The sequence below is a fragment of the Cynocephalus volans genome, chromosome 2 (assembly GCF_027409185.1).
Source record: "Cynocephalus volans isolate mCynVol1 chromosome 2, mCynVol1.pri, whole genome shotgun sequence".
Taxonomy (NCBI): domain Eukaryota; kingdom Metazoa; phylum Chordata; class Mammalia; order Dermoptera; family Cynocephalidae; genus Cynocephalus; species Cynocephalus volans.
Genome location: NC_084461.1, coordinates 81,162,249 through 81,179,721, shown reverse-complemented (window position 1 = coordinate 81,179,721; position 17,473 = coordinate 81,162,249). Strand labels below are relative to the sequence as shown.

The 17,473-nt window shown below is 36.5% G+C and overlaps 1 protein-coding gene across 1 annotated transcript in view; it reads left to right on the top strand.

Annotated features, from left to right (window-relative positions):
- The window catches only part of KIAA0825 (KIAA0825 ortholog), a 379,872-nt gene extending 362,839 nt beyond the window's left edge, over positions 1-17,033 (top strand). The window contains exon 20 of the mRNA XM_063087402.1: positions 16,916-17,033. Coding sequence (XP_062943472.1) covers positions 16,916-17,033 — 118 coding nt within the window. The remainder of the gene's footprint in view (positions 1-16,915) is intronic.
- Positions 17,034-17,473: the final 440 nt, after the last annotated feature.

Below are 17,473 nucleotides of genomic sequence, written 5' to 3'. Positions count from 1 at the left end.
AATATCCAGAATATACAGAGAACTCAAACAACTCAATGGTATAAAAAATCCAATTAAAAAATGGGCAAAGGAACTCAACAGACATTTTTCAAAAGAGACATACAAATGGCCAACAGCCATATGAAAAAATATTCAACATCACTAGTCATCAGAGAAATACAAATCAAAACTACAACGAGATATCATGTCACCCACATTAACCTGGCTATTATCAAAAAGACAGAAAATAACAAATGCTGGTGAGGATGCAGAGAAAGGGGAACTCTTTATACATTGTTGGTGAGAATGTAGATTAGTACAGCTATAGAAAACAGTTTGGATATTTCTCAAACAACTACAGATAGAACTACCATACAATCCAGCAATCCCACTGCTGAGTAAATATCCAAAGGAATGGAAATCAAGTCAAAGGGACAACTGCACTCCCATGTTTATCATGGCTCTATACACAATAGCCAAGAGCTGGAACCAAACTACATGTCTTTCCACAGATAATTGGATAAAGAAAATGTCGTATGTATACACAGTGGAATACTACTCAGCCCTAAAAAAGAATGAAATTCTGTCATTTGCAGCAACATGGATGAGCTGGGAGAAAATTATGTGAAGTGAAATAAGCCAGGCATAGAGAGAAAAATACCACATGTTCTCACTCACATGCAGAAGCTAAAAAAGTTGTTCTCATAGAAATAGAAAGGTATAATAGTGGTTACCAGAGACTGGTGGGGTTCATGGGGAGAGGGTGGGCAATGAATACAAGATACTACAAAGACCGGAATAATGGGATCTAGGGTTCTAAAGTAATATAGGGAAACTACAGTTACCAAAGTACTGTGTATCTTTGAATAGCTAATTGAGATGGTGTTGAATGTTCCTTACACAAAGAAGTGACAAATGTTTGAGGTGATGGATATGTTATGCATACTGATAAGCTCATGGCACATGGTATGAATGTACCCAATTATTATATTGTACTCCCATAAATATACACAATTATCATGTGTCAATTACAAAAAAATTTTTAAAGAGAAATAGAGAGTAGAATGGTGATTGCCAGAGGCAGGGAAGGGGTGGGGGAAGGGTGGCGGGGGAGGGGTCCTGGGGAAAGGTCGGTAGACTGGTACAGAGTTACAAAATTGCAGTTAGATAGGAACAATAAGTTCTGTTGCCCTAGGGTGACAGTAGCTAATATTACTGTATTGTATATTTCAAGTTAGCCAGAGGAGAGGATATTGAATGTTATAACCACAAAGAAGTGATAAAAGTTTAGGTGATGGATATGCTGACTATTCTGACTGGATCATTATATAATGTGTGCATGTAATGAAACAATAAATTGTACCCAATAACATATATAATGAAAAAAAATAAGTCAAAAATTTTTTAAAAAGAGAATTGGAAGGCATTTACATTGCTTTCAATATTTCAAAGTCTGTTGACATTCATGTTGGTTTTGAATGGTTCAAAAGAATTTCCTAGTTTATTTAAGTCACTCTTTTTATGTAATGGATGTTTGTTTGCCAAATCATCTGACCCTCCTGTCCCATAAAAACATAGTGAAATGAAAGCATGTCCTATTCCATTAATGATGTGATAAGGAAACATTCCATGTAAAACTCAGAGCTTCCGTCCAAAGGTACTCTTTTCTCAACTCATTGGGGCTCGTATGATAGGTAGAAAGATCACGTTGCAATCTCTGGGCTTGTTTTGTGACATTGGAATGTTATTTGTCTAAGCCTCAGTTTCTCACAGTACCTACCACCCTGTAGAGTTTTTGTAAACTTTGAATAAAGTAATAATAGTTCCAGCTTTTTCCTTTTGGCCTATCTTGGGAATAGTCATAGTCTGTGTGTACAGAAGACTCTCAGCCTTCTGGCCACAGTACCTTCTTGATGCCACTGAGTCAGACCTGTCTCTCAAACTCCTTGCCAGCATGAAGTTAGAGGAAGCAATAATTCTTCTTAGTTTCCCAGAAGTGAGGAAAAGGATCGAGGAAGGGGTCCCAACATCCCCAAGGAGCTGAAATGATGACAATTATTTAAGAGGTCCCTAATTTGCCACCACTGTGAAAGTGATGGCATCTCAACTCAAGTTGGCCTGAAATATACTCAAATCAGTTCTTCCAATTCTGGGCCAGCTCATGGGGTGCAGAGACTTCTTATTTTTTCCCCATCGATTAATTTTTTGTCTTATGCAGAATGGATATAAAGTATTCTTAAACTGAGCTCCATGAAAACAGGTCAGGTTTCATGTATTGTTATAGGAAACACGGAGACTCAGAGAGATGGAGTTGCAGTGGGAGATGTGCCATAGTAGGTAACAGCATTAACTCTGGAGCCAGCTACTTGGTTTGGAATCCTGGTTCTACTACTGACCAGTTGTGTGACATTGGGTAATTCCCAGTCTGTAGCAATAATAATAGTTAGCTCATCTTGTAAAATTGTTGTGACGGCTAAATGAATTATCAAATGCAAAATGCTTAGAACAGGGCCTGGCACATAGAAATTGCTAAGTATTAGCTGCTATTATTGTTATTATTATATGCTCCAAACCCTCACAGTGCCCAGAACATAATCGTCATTCAGTAAATACTTTGATAATGAATGGAAGGAAAGAACTTTGGGATCTCTATGCATATGAACATGTAGGCAATAACTCAATGAAAAGTGATAACACCATCAACCAAGCAAAGCTGTCTTTTTCTCCTAGATTCTAAATGGGCTTTAAGTTTTTTAAATTCTTAGCCAATTTCAAACAAAATATGAATTGAATCCATATTTCAAATCCTTTCTAAACAGGATATTACTATCAATTTGAATAACAAAGTTGCAAACAGGCCCTTCAACTGATGACATGTGTTTCAAAATGGTACTTCTATTCAGATTCAATTTCCCAAAAGTGGTTAGTGCACGCTGGCCTAGTGACCACTGTGTTGCCAAAACCATTGGTATTGGCTTTACACAGGCTAGTAAAAACACCCTCAATTTTTTTAATTTTGGAGGTGTAAATATGTAATCCTTTCTTTCTTGATGAAAAGGGATTGTTGTTTTTTTATCATTTCTAGAACAAGAATAGTATTGTTTGACACAATTAAGTACATGTTAACATAACAGTTTAATATATGGAATAGACACCGAGTGTCTACAGAGCACAGTCCACAAAAATTTCCAGATATACAAAGTTTAGCAGAAAATAGACATTTTTTTCCTTTTGATTCATTAAATTATACATTACTCTGTGGAAAATCACCAATATGATTCTGGCAGTCTAAAGTAGTCCTGACACTGCTCTTAGTAAAGGACATTTTTCTACCTCAGCATTAAATGCCGGCAAAATCTTCTGACCTTGGCCTTCTATCTAAACTCTTACAATTTTTAAAAATCCACTGGTGGAAATGGAGTCTCTAGGGAGATAAGGATGATTTACTGATAACGGAAAAGTTCAGATTCCATTACTACTGATGGCTCTGCTTCCATTTAGTTTTCCCTAAGCCATAACCACTTAAAATGTTACTGTTAGCATCTTTGGTTGTCCCCTCTGTTGGTATGTAACTCTCCTACTTAAATATACAGAGCAAATCATGTTAATTAAGATAAATTGCTTGGACAGTTAAGTTGTGCTGTGGGTTGTCCCTGAAAGCTATAAATTCAAATTAAGGGTTTTGCTGTTTGTTCTTGAGCTTGGAAAGTGGAAAGATTCCTTCTACTGTACTACTAGTAGCTAAAGAAATCAACCACCTTGCAAAAGAACATTCATTTGAATTCTTACAGAAATAGCTGGATAAACTGAATAAATAGCTAGTTATCATAATGACATAAAAAATCTTGGCGGAAGCACGCAATCAAACTGCTAATTCATTATGGCCATTGTTGTTATTTAATAGTATTGAGTATGGATTTTTGTAGACCTAACTGTATTTATTTCTATATATTTTAAATATACATTTATGATTTATAGTATATTTATTTCTGTATATTTATATTGTATAAGTAACACTAGAGTTCTAAATAGTATACCATATTAACAATGACATATTTTTGTGAAATAAACAAGTAAACCTTATTTTCTGGACATTTAAGTGTTCGGTTAGGTCAGAATAACTTGTGGGGAGTTGAAACAACTCACTCTGCCTATTTTAAGATAAGCCTATGTTTTATAACTTCCAAGGGCAAAGATGTGACTATCATTTACAGTATTCTATAAAAATGTAAAGTCCTTTGCATTTCATGGAAGCATCCATAATATTTTTTAAAATCCCCATCTATCTTTAAATTTGAAAATAAAATGGTACAAATAAATTCTTAACTTTTATTTTTATTTGGCCTTTTTTTCCCCCATGGGTGGGTTTTCTTAACATTTTCTATTTTTTCTATTGGAATTCCCGCCTAAACTAACATGCCTTAATTAACTAGAGACAATAATTAAATAGAGTTAGAAATAAGTTTGTAAAGATCTCTCTGATCCCTTATCAAAGTGAGATTTTTGCCTCCACTCATTCCCAAAAGCCCTGCTGAAAACGGTGTAAAGTCTTGTAACTCCCTTGTAGGACCCCTATTATTTAACTTCTTTAGAGATTCAACACAAAGTTGAGAGGAAAACAAAACTTTTAAAGTGTTAAAAATTACAATCTATAAGGAAACTTTAAATAATTCTATTTTAGAGAGGATAAAGCTGAGCAATAAATCAACCATTTCACGTTGCATAAAAAGAATGATGTTGATTTCTCCATTTTCACTAAATGTATGCTAAAGGGGATGGATTGAAACTATGCACATTTCTTAAAACTTGACTTTTTAAACATTAGACAAAAGCATTTGTAGATGTTCATCATCTGAAGTACATATTAGAAAGAGAGTAGCTCTCATCTGTATGTATCTGTATGGCGTGTGTGTGTATATACATATGTATGTATATATGTATGTATGTATCATCTGTATGTATCTGTATGGTATTGTAAAGACCTGTCTCCAGGGAAGAGACTGACCCTAATCCTGAGGTTCTATATGGGGGGAAAAATGGAGCTACTAAAAAACAGCACCATTTAAGTTCAATCTGATTATTCTGGCTCATAATAGATTTCCCACAACTATTCATGAATCACAATACTCATGAATTTATTCTCAAGCATAGGATAGCCTTATATCTGTCCCCTCCTTAAAGTTTGTCCTGTGGGACTAAGTGTTATTCAGAATCACCTTCCTGTAGAAATGTCTTTCAAGAAGAACATCAAATTCTGTAGTTTCCAATCTCGCCATAGAATTTAATAAGGACTTTACTTTTCAAAAAACATCAAGAATTTTTTTTGTCATTAGTAAATAAAGGAGGACATGAATCATTCCTTAAGGCTACCTCAGATTGCTTCATGAGTCAAGGAAGAAATTCCTCAATTATACTTTTCCTTCACACAAACAGTTACTAAAATGAAGCCTAAGGAAATGGCAATAGTTCCTTTCATTACCATTGACCTGTCATACCTAAACTCAAATATTGTACAAAATTTTTATGGGATTTTGAATATGGGTTTAGAATAATTATTCCATCCAGCTCATGTGATGAACTCTCTCAAGCTCCATGAGGACAAAATAATATCCAGCTCGTCTCACTTCTCTTACCTACCACAATGTTTTGAACTCAACAGGCTCTCAATAAATGTTTGCTGGATGAATGGGAAAATTAATTAAATACTGTAAATACTATGTTCTAAAATGTGGCTCATTGGGATGCACATCAAATGAATCACAAACCAAGGCAAATCTCTCAAAACATAAGCTATATGTACGAAAGCCCAACGTAATAGTTAACTTATAAGGCCCTCTAATTTCAGTCTTATAACAGGGGTCCACTGCAATTAAAATCCCACCATTACCACTAACTGAGACAGAGTTTCCCATAGTTTATGCTCATTTGGGGCCAGTCCTCTATTTCTTCTATATCTACATCACCACATCCTAAGAACTAATATAGTCTGAAAGTACCATCAAGGTCGTAAAAGAGATTTAAATTTGTGTAGTTAGTGTTCTATATTTTGACCCTTTAAAAACTGAGAACCTAAATATTTAGTTATCCTCAGTTAATTGCACTAACCATAATGAAAAAGTGAATGATTATGTTTTATTGGTTACTGGACTAACAGGGTTTTGTTGATCTACATAGTTTCTAAGAATTATCTGTAATAACTTCCCCTTTACATCAAAGCTGGTCATAAGGACTGAAATGGCAGAGCCTGTTTATTACAGTTTTACTGTATGATTTGGGGGAACTTCTAAAGTGATGGGAGCAGAAGGCAATCACCAACCAGAGATCTAAATGAGACAATGGTAGAAAATTACATATAGCTGAAAACAGTAGTACAGAAAGTTAGAGAAAGGAGAAAGTTATTGGGATCAATCATGGTATCACATCACCAGATATTAAATATTTAAATGGTTGGCGGCCTACAAAAAACTTACTTCAGTGGGGTATGTGACCTAAATTAAGTGATTTGCTAACCAAAGTTCATTTTAAAACTTTTTACGTTGGTCAAAAATACTTGTCATGTCCGAAATAACATGAAGTTTACAAATATTTTGTTTTCTATATAACACCACCTCATTTGTTAAAAGGATGTATGTATGGTTAGTAAATAAATAAACTTGCAGGAAGTTGCTGTCTTTGGTATGATCACTGAATTTTAGACATTAAGAAAAAAGCAGTGATGTAAAAATCAAGGATGAGGATACTAATTTTAATGCTCCAAGAGCTGCCATTTTTATCACAGATACAATTAACAATTACATAATAATTATTTGAGATACTAACTAATACCCATTGTGATATTGGTGGTCAAAGATTATTATTTCTTTTTTTTTTTTTTTTCTTCTTCTTCCTCTAATCTATCTGAAAACACTTTAGGTATAAAATGAGATAGAAATCCAATTTTATCTTTTATATGGGTATATATTTTTTTAAAAATCATTACATAATGTAAACATATTTTGGCCCTTTACCAATTTCTCCCTAACCCCCCACCCCACCTTTCCCACCTCTGGTCTCAGTTCTGTGCTCTACTTTTGAAAGTTCAAGGAATTATTGTGATTGCTATTTTTCTTTCTTTCTTTCCTTCCTTCCTTCTTTCTTTCTTTTTTTCAGCTCCCACGTATAAGTGCAGACATGCAGTATTTCTCCTTCTGTACCTGGTTTATTTTACTCAACATAATTTTCTCTAAGTTCATCCATGTTGTTGTGAATGGCAGAATTTCACTCTTTTCATGGCAGAGTAGTATTCCATTCTACATATATACAACATTTTACTCATTCAGTTGTTCATCAATGGACATTTAGGTTGGTTCCAACTCTTAGGTATTGTAAATAGAGCTGCGATAAACATGGGAGTGCAGGTATCCCTTAAACATGATGATTTCCTTCCTTTGGGTATATACCTGGAAGTGGGATTGCTGGATTGTATAGAAGTTCTATCTGTAGTTGTTTGAGTAACCTCCATACTATTCTCCACAATGGCTGTACTGATCTTTGAGCCTACCGGATCTGAAGGTCCAGTATACATTCCCTATACCTGGGAAGTTTTCTGTTATTGTTTCATTGAATAGATTTTCCATGACTTTTCCTTCCTCCTCCCCTTATGGAACACCCATGATTTAAACATTTGTGCACTTAAGGTTGTCTGCTAGTTCTCTTAGATTTTCTTCATTTTTCAGAATTTTTTTTGTACACCTGGGTTATTTTGTAAACACTATCTTCAACATCAGAAATTCTTTCTTCTGCTTGTTTTAGCTTTGTGTGTTTTTTATTTTGTTGAATGAATCTTTCAGTTCCTTAAGTTACATTCCTTTTTAAGGTATCAATCTCTTTGTAAATTTCCTCTTTCATGTCCTAGATTTTTTTTCTCATTTTATTATGTTGTCTAACTGAGTCTTGTTATATCTCATTGAGTTTCCTTCAGGTTGTTGCTTGGAATTCCTTTTCAGTCATTTCAGGAGTTTCCTGGTCTATAAGGTCTGGTTTTTGAGAATTACTGTATTCTTTTGGTGGTGTCATATTTTCTTAGATTTTCATATTTCAAGCACTTCTATGTTGATGTCTGGTCATCTGGTAAAGAAGTTCCTTCTTCTATTTCTCTGGAGTGGGCTTTGAGGGGAGAGACATCCTCTTTTTTTTTCAGTCTCTGCTTGTGGCTCTCCTTGTGTCAGTGCATTTGAGTATCTGGTGGTTCACCTGCATCGTGGCTGTATCTGTGGCAGTGGCTGTGGTTGGCCACCCACACGGAAGTGGTATTTTTGGCATGCTCCTGCCTTCTGCCGGGTGGGGGGCACTGGCCACATTTCCTGCCTAGGACCTCATCCATGCTCCCACCTTCTTTCTGCCAGGTGGTAGTGGCTTCCCGCAGCTCCTGCCTAGGACCCAGTGCGTGCTCCTTCTTTCTGTTATTATTTCTTTAATCCACTTAAGCATAATGTAGTAACACTAAACTTCTAACATGTACCAATCAACACAGATTTTGAGTACAACAAAGTACTCAAAGTGCAGAATATAGTGTACAGAGCATGATATATTTGTTATTTGAAATGTTATTTGCATCAAATTAAGTTATTTGTACATTTTTAGGGGTGAGAGGATCTGGAGTAGAAGACAGCATAGGTTTGTCTGTTTGGGGGAAGAAATAATATAATTTGGCTTGTATTTTAAGAAGATAAATCCATGGACAATTTCTCTGAATCACGGAGAGTTCAGTAATAGTATTGCTTTATGATCACTAAAAAAAGCATAACCAAATACTTTCTGAATTTGATTCAGATTGCTATCCCTGGAGAAAGTTTCCATAGAGAAGTAACCATCCCATTCCAGATGTCCTGTGTCATGCATCTTCATTCTTATCATTGATATCTGTGTAAATGATAACTAATGTGTAGATCCTTTAAAAGTATCAAGTTGAGAAAGACGTAAACACTGAGAAATAGGATGGAGAGATTGTACACAGGGCAGGCCATATTGCCATACTGGTGTCATCTAGAGGCTGAATCAAGAAGGAGAATCTGCTCTTTCCACATATTCTGATTAAAATTAGAAGCTCAATTAAGTTGCCTCAGCTTAAGTGGTATATTCTTGCTTTTAGCAACATAGCGTGGGCAGCAAGATTTAAGATGTCCTCACTGTGTCATGTCTATTGAAAGCCAATGACATTAAAGATGACATGAACGTGAAAAGGTAAATTTCTTTTTACCTTTTTTCTTATCTTTATTTATTTTTTCATTGTATATGTTTATGGGGTTCAATTTATTGTTTTCAATACATGCATATATTATATAATGATCCAATTAGAATAGATAGCATATCTATCACCTAAACATCTATCATTTCTTGGCGGGTATAATATTCCAGATCCTCTTTTCTGGCTATCTTGAAACATACAATACAGTATTATTGGCTATTGTCACCTCACAGCACCAGAACTTATTCTTCCCATCTACCTGCAACTTTGTAACTTTGTATTGATCTACCAACTTTTCCCTGGCCCCTTCCTCCCTCCCTTTCCCTTCATCTGGTAACCACTATTCTACTCTCTATTTCTCTCTTTTTATTCTTTTTTAATTTACTTTTCTTAACTGATCCATGATGAAAAGGTAAATTTCTATGTGTTTGCTTTTGTATTTCCCATATTATAGGAGAAAAGTGTTTAGTTGATAAGTATGTTTAAAAACATTTCTGAAGTTCAGAAAAATAAATCTGTCTCTTCCCTATTTGAAAAATAAAAAGAAATATGTTGTTTGAAATAATATCTATAGTGAAAAGTCTTCCTCAATTAACTGCAAGTAGAGATGAAAAATAAAAACAATGTAATAATCAAATAACAGCTCGAGAAAGTACAAGAAGAGATGTAACAAAGCAATATGTGGTTAATCGACTAAAATAGTGCTGACATTAGGTAATACAGGACTGAAGGGAGAAGGATGACAACCACATCAATCGGGAAGGACTTCATGAAAGAGGTGGGTTGTGGAGTGGGTCTGAGGAAGAATGCACAGGTTTAGGGTAGAAGGAAAGGCATTTTGGGTGGGTGGAATAGCAAAAGCAGAAATGCAAAACCCAAGGCAGGAGGAAATGAGGAAAATAATTTTCTCCCTGAGGAGAGATAGCAGCAGCTAGACAGAGCTGCTACCGAGCTGGAACACTAAAGACTTTAAACTCTCTAGGCAGGGCAGTCATTGCTAGTGTGGTGTAGCAGTGGCCTTAGACTTGAGATCTGAATATCTGAAGAATATTGCACTGTTCAGGCACTGAAGTCATGAGCACCCCAGCTGTGGACTGACGGCAGTGGGGTGTGTAAGAATGTGAAAATGACTGCAGAATAAGTTGTCCTTAACTAGTGACTGACTGTGGACAAGGTGAGAAGTGGAGGCATAAAGTACTACATGAAGTTCAGACCCTGTGTTATTATTGAGGGGGCATGGGGGTAATCATCAGTTTGGATAATGCAAGTATATGTGTATATTTTTATAAACCCCCACACATATACATATATGTATGTATTAAATATTAATATAATTGGAGAGGGAGTGAAAATGATCATCAAGAAGTTGGATTTAGAGAGCTTGGAACAAAAATTAAGTTTAAAGATACTGCATTAAAGCCTGGGATATGAATGAATTATAGATGTGGATACAAAGCTGAATATGTGGGAGCAGACGTGGGGCTTTTCAGGAAGAAGAGAAGATGGTTTAAAGCTGATCCTGAGAAAAGCCCGTACGTATAGAACAGCAGGAAGAAGAGAACAGAGACATCATTTTTCTCTGATTTGAACCTCTATCCAAAGCCAGTCTGCACTGTGGGGTGCAGACAGGAGAGTAGAACAAAAAAAGTTTTTTTCTAGAGGAATAAAATCCAATATGACTACTTTTTACCCCTCAGCTACCAACTGGTACAACAATTTGAAATTGTTAATTTGACCAGATGGTTAATGTTGTTTAATGATACAATTAACTAATAAATAATTGTAAAGCACTTAGTAAATATAAAGTGCTACATAAATATTTAATAATAACATTAAATCCGGAGGCTTATGTGAAATTACCTTTTTTATATTCAAGTGTTTTATTGGTGTTTCAGAAGAAATGCCAATAATATGATCAAATGCCATCATCATAGACTGTACTTGAAAAATACAGCAAAAGGATTATAGGAAAACGAAAGCAGCTTTGGCCAAGCTAGGCTGAACAGAGTGGACTAGCATGAAATGTCTTCCCGATGAAAGACAAGAGGGGACAGCAGCACAATCACAGATATGTGTAACTGCACACTGAGTGAAACCATTGCAATACTTAGCAACTTCAATTTACCTACATATTTATAAGAAAGAAATTTGTCAGATAAAACAATGTGAAGGACACAGAGCAGGAGAAAGAACATGAAGATAGGAGCTCTAAGGAAACCACTTGATGTAAGTGGTCTCATAAAACAATAGTAACATTTTATGAAGCACTTGGAATTCATACTCACCTACTCTTTATAACAACGCACTGAGATACATACTGCTAGCATCCCGTTTTGCATATTTGAAAACTGATGCACAGACAAGTTAAAAAACTTGCCCAATACCACACAGCTAGGAAGAGGCAGTGAGGATTCAAATCTAGACAGTATAGCTCCAATGTTTGCTGGGAAGAATCTGGGCAAAGTTTTATTATCCTGATAAAATGAGACAGGTGCAGCCTCCCTCCTCTTCCTGCCTTAGAACAAGGATGTGACTGAAGCTGCAACAACCATCTTGGGACACTGAGGTAAAGGACACGAGAACCACAGAGACATCAGCCCTTCTGTTGTCAAGCTACTTAACCCATGCCAGCAGTGACCCCTTCTGTATCTCTTCTTGTATGAGAAAAATAACCCATTTGTTTAACCCACCACACTCAGGTTTTCTCCTACTTGAAACCTTAACCAATATTCCAAATAATAAGGATAATAATAATAAGTCATCATTCATTGAGCACTTTCTATGAACCAGGCACTATTACTATTCCCATTTTATAAATAAGGAAACTGAGGCACAGTTTTAGCTGGCTTTCCTAAGACCACACAGCTTGTAAGGAATTCAAATCCAGCACACTGATTCCTAAACCTCAATTCTTAGGAAATAGTATTCTAAGCTATTGAAACACTAAAACCATTTCAATTAAAAGCAGGAATTAGACAGGGATTCTTTCTAGTTTATATAGTATTTCTAGTATTAATAGTATTCACATTACTATTCGATATTATTTTAAGATTCTAGAGCAAATGTTTCTCATCAGGCAGACTATGGATATTTTGGGAAGACAACTCTTCATTGCATGGGATTGTTGTTTATTCAGTTATATTTACCATCTTTGTTCCCTGGGTCCTAGTAGAAACACTCTCTAGACATACTGTCATCCAGAAATGCCCTGCACATTTCCTCATATGGAGGCAGCATCACCCCACTTAAGAATCACCATTTCTAGAGCAGGGGTTGGCAAACTTTCTCTGTAAAAGTCCAAACAGTAACTATTTTAGGCTTTGTGGGACATACAGTCTTAGTCTCAATAGCAACTACTAAACCAAACCATTCTGACCCTATTTTATACATGAGAACCCTGAGGCACAGAGAGGTTAAGAAACTTACTGAGGTGATTCAACTAGTATGTGGTAGGTTTGGATTCAACCTAAAGGCAGAGTGATTCCAAGAACTGTGCTGTTATCTGGGACACTATTGATTTCACAAATTTTAGATGTTTTTCTCCTAGTTGAAAGCAGAGAACTCCTCATCCTCTAGACTCTGGCCCTCCTAGTCTGTCTGGGTTGGTTGCTCCTTCCTATGGTATGGGCTTCCCAGGACTTGCTTCTGCAACAGCCTGGACAGGCGCCACCAAGGACATACCTCATGCTTAACCACATCCCCAAGCATGGCTCTCCTGGTTGGCTCTGACACATGCCATCTACAAAGTTCCCCCAAATATAAGATACTATAAAACTGATCACTAGAACGTTATTCACTGATCTGTGACTGTTATTTTGCACATCTCAAGGTCTCATTCAAACCAACCATTGCTCACTGAGGTTAGCAGAAATAGAAAGGTCTTAGCCCATGGTGTGGCACAAGAAGAGCTCTACAGTGTTAGCTAATATTAATAGAACACACAAAGTAGCAGGCAGATACCTCTGGTCCAGATGCGAATATGTGTGTAAATTCAGGCAGATGTGCCAAGGCTAAGAACACCTAAGTCCATCAGAGTGGTGCTAATGAGTAAGGTTGTGACCGCTTGTTGGGTCCACCGCCGGCCGACCCGAACAGCCCTAGCCTCGTTCCTTTCGGTGGGCGAGCGAATGGCCCGGGATTCCTCTTTCCCTCCTGTCCCCTTTGGAAGGAGATGGGGGAAGAGAGCCGTGAAGAGAGGTGAGCACACCGCCAGCCCCAACCAGCCCGGTTAAAGGACACTCAGACACTGGTGGGGGGTTCTGTCGAGCAGTTCCGTTTATTAGCACACAAGCACTTGCTTTTAAAGGCAAATGGAGAAGGCAGGTTTTTTACATCCTCCAATCAGCTTAAGGGTCCTGTCTCAATGCCTATCTATTGCAATCACGCAGTGTTCACGAGTGCGGCCAATTAAGGGCTAAGGCAAGGTTCCCGCAGACACTCCCACCCTACTTCCTCCTGGCGCTGTCTTAGGCTGCCACGTTAATCCACTTGTAATGTCACTTAAGGTGGTGTTAGTTTTTAAAGACCAACAACCGCTGACTCTTGAATCTCAGTCCAGGTTTTAGAGACCCAACTGTTTTTGGGTAGGGAAAAGGATCCATAATCAAGGATAGGTCAAGTCCCCACATCTACCCACCCAGAAGCCTACAGATGGAACCCATTCTGGAAGATAGTTAGGATTATGGTACAGATCAGTGGGGTCTCATTGGATTTTGCTGCTCATCAGTGCAGTCACTGCCACCAGCTAAAGTGGGGGCCAGGTTGCAGTTCTTTTACCATATTAGGCAGGTGGGGAATTTAGCAATAGTATAAGAGGGCATGCTACCAAACTCAGGAAAGAGAGAAGTAGAATCACTTCATAATGTTTTTCTAGGAGAACTAGAATACTCTGGTTCTGACATTTTCTGATTCCTGTGGGGACGTGCTTCCACCACAGACATTAAATACATTAGGAAAAACTAGGGAGAGAGATTTTGGACAAATTGTCCAGTCAATTGTGTTTAACGAATTGGTAGATTATTTTCTCTTCCAGTAGTTTTTTGACAGAATTGACTTCTTATTTTCGCATTTTGTTAACAAAACCGAAAACCATGATGGAATTAGAGATAAGCTTCTCTTAAGAACTTATAGATATGAAATATAACAATGCTTGTAATAAACATACATTTCAAATCTCTAATGCTTTTATTCAATAGGATTAAAATTATTAGGGAAATGTAGTCCTAATATTATTTTTTCACCTATCTTTGTCATCATTTCTTATCCTCTTATGAAATGATTTTTTCTTAATAAGCATAATAGCAAATATAAGAAGGTTGTGATAGATAAATAACTTTGTCTAATAACATTAATTACCAACAACTCAATTATACTGTGAAGTGCCTATAATTGTCATGAAGCTTCAAAAATCCTTGTCATAGATTCTATTATGTATTCAATTCATTTAAATTACATTAATTATACAGATTTTTAATGAAGCAAAGAGTGTGCTTTCAATTTTCACAAGTAGAGACAATGATCAAAATATTTATGTATATAGTACATATTTTGTTCTGTTGATGTTCATAAAATAATTCATTTACTCAGAGAATATTAGCACCTTTACATAAGAGGAAAAAAAGGCAAGCCTAATTTCTCACGTTTGGATTTCTTCTAAGAGTATATGATCCTTAGATAGTTCTTTTATTTAATATCTAGAACAATTTGGGCAACATTTCTCAGAAAATGAAGTATTTGAACTATTTTTAACAGTAATAGATGGTACCTGTAAAATGTTTTAAAACTATAGTTGGTATTACATTTGCAAGCCCAGACTCCAGAACCTGACTCTCTGAGTTCAGTTCCAAAGATCCTCGGGCAAGTGACTTTAACATTCTCTGCCTCGGTTTATTCATCTGTAGAATGGGAATAATAACATTTGTACTGAGAATTTAAGATAGGTATGTCAAGTGTTTAAAACAATGCTTAACACCTCCATAGTTAGTGCTACATAAGTATTTTCCATTATTTACTTCCTTGCTTAGGAGGAGTTCGATTTAACATGCATATCAGTGATGCCCAAGTTTACCTACATAAAATGGATAGTGAGAGTTTCTTATCTTTGAAATTACATGAAATCATTGTAAGGTAACCTTGTGGGATAAATTGTACATCTCAAAATACTGATTTTAGGATTCTTTTCCCATGTGATGTGGCTTTGAACTCTTCAAATTGTTATTAAAACCTGTATGATCAATGACTTAACTCTGACCCTGTGGAAACATGGAGAAACTAAGGCAGCCAGAAATAGCAGCTTTTAGATCCTGACAAGGTTGGGGCTAGGAAATGAGGAGAATCCCAGGCAGAGGGCGAAGAAGAAAGGTAAATTAAAACCAGGGGTAATATTTCAGACAATCCTCCCCCTTCTCTCCATGGTTTCCCTCCTTCTGCTCTCTCCTATAGTCCACTGAACTCAGCACTCCAACAGGGAAACGTGTGTGGGAACAGGTACCCACTACGAGGTTTCTGTGGAAAATGCAATGTCCATTCATTCTTCCCATCACTCAAATGAAACGAGAAAACCCCATCCCAAACTCAATATGCTTTCCTCACATATGACAGGCTATTTGCTATCCAGGCATTCAAATAGATTATAACAACATAGGGGGCTTCTGGAGACATTCAGTGAGCAGCTGCTTGTTTGTTGCTAGCAGCCCAATCCAGCTGAAGCCTGTATAGCGAGGGTCTTTTAGGATATACCAGCATTGGTTTTAAATTCCTTTTGTGACAGCACATAATGGTTGATGGCTTAGGGACTGTATAAATAAGAGTGAGGAAAGGAGAAAGGAAATGCGAGAGTACTTTAAAAAGTTCGTGGAAAGATTCTTATTATCTTTCAATTCTATTTTTCCACAAATTTTTTGACGTACCCTCATATTTGCAGATGATTCCCTGTTCGAATGCTGGGTTCAGTACATCCTGGCCAGTCCTGGGAAGGTGGTATATATAAGGAAAGAGGAAGAAGGAGAATGAAGGATTAAGTTTACTCAGTTTATTGTAATAACATTCACTTTGCAAGATCCCATACATTTATAGTTCTGGATTCTAACATTTTGTTCTGTATTGCCTAATCACCCAGGATTAGAAAGTCTTTAATCTCTTTTTTTAACTAAATGTTTTATGGAACCTCACTAACAGTTTGCTGCTTTTCTTGGGCCATTTAACTTGATCATTTCAAATCTGATCTCATTTCTAGGAATAGACTGACCTGCCCTTCAGGTATATGCAATTTAGCTTGATGTTCTTCTTGCTGCTAAGGTCTTGCTGGCAAACCTTCCTGCAACTTAAAGCCACTGATACGCTCATCAGTGGGAGAAAAATATTATGAAAAATATTTCCTTATTAGTTACTAATTCTGTATTTTATTTATATGTGTGTACCCTTGTAGGCCATATACATTTTTAAAATCTAGGAAATACAGAAACCTCATCTGAAACAATACTTTAAAATTTTGTGTTAGAATGGAGCTGACTGGACGCTACTTTCTTCTCCCCTCCTGACCCCCTCTGCAGAAGCAGTGCCAATGAATTGTGTTGCCCAAGAGGCAGTCAGTAAGGAATAAGCAAGGAGAAACAGTGCCTTAATAAACCAGTGACTACATATTCAAGTCTTGAATAAGTGACAACTGTAGTTTGGATTTACAAAAATACTAAGATGTGATTTTTCTTTTAGGTGGGAAATGAGGAAGGATGAAGTACTAGAAGAGGAAGAAAAAGCAATGCTGGAACATTTACAGCGAATTTGCACCATACAGAACTCTTCTGCCTCAGATAACACAGAGGAACAGTAATCTGCAGAAAACAGCGACAGCTTTATTTTAGGAAACAGTCACATGTAATGGAGTAAGATTTTTGCTATAGTCAGAATGAACCTCAGATGTGCTGTGAAGCATGAAACCAATGACTGAGTAATCTCTGTAGTCAAAAGGAATACAGCGCGTAAAAAATAAGGCGCTACATATTTTTTATTTAAAAATAATTTCAAATGTTTTTCTGTCCCCAATCTTTCCCTTTATATGATATAACTGCTGCCATCTCGTGTTCCCTTTGAATTATTTTTTTCCCTCCTTTTAGTCTCGAAGAATGTATGACAACAGGCAAAATGCTTGAAAATCTTTTTCCTAAGGATTTTTTTAATGCAACATTTGGATGTTAAGTTGAATGGAGTCAGACAGGCCCCTGAGGGTCATCTGAAAATTTCAACTTAATTTTGTAGTTGCAGACCAAGTCT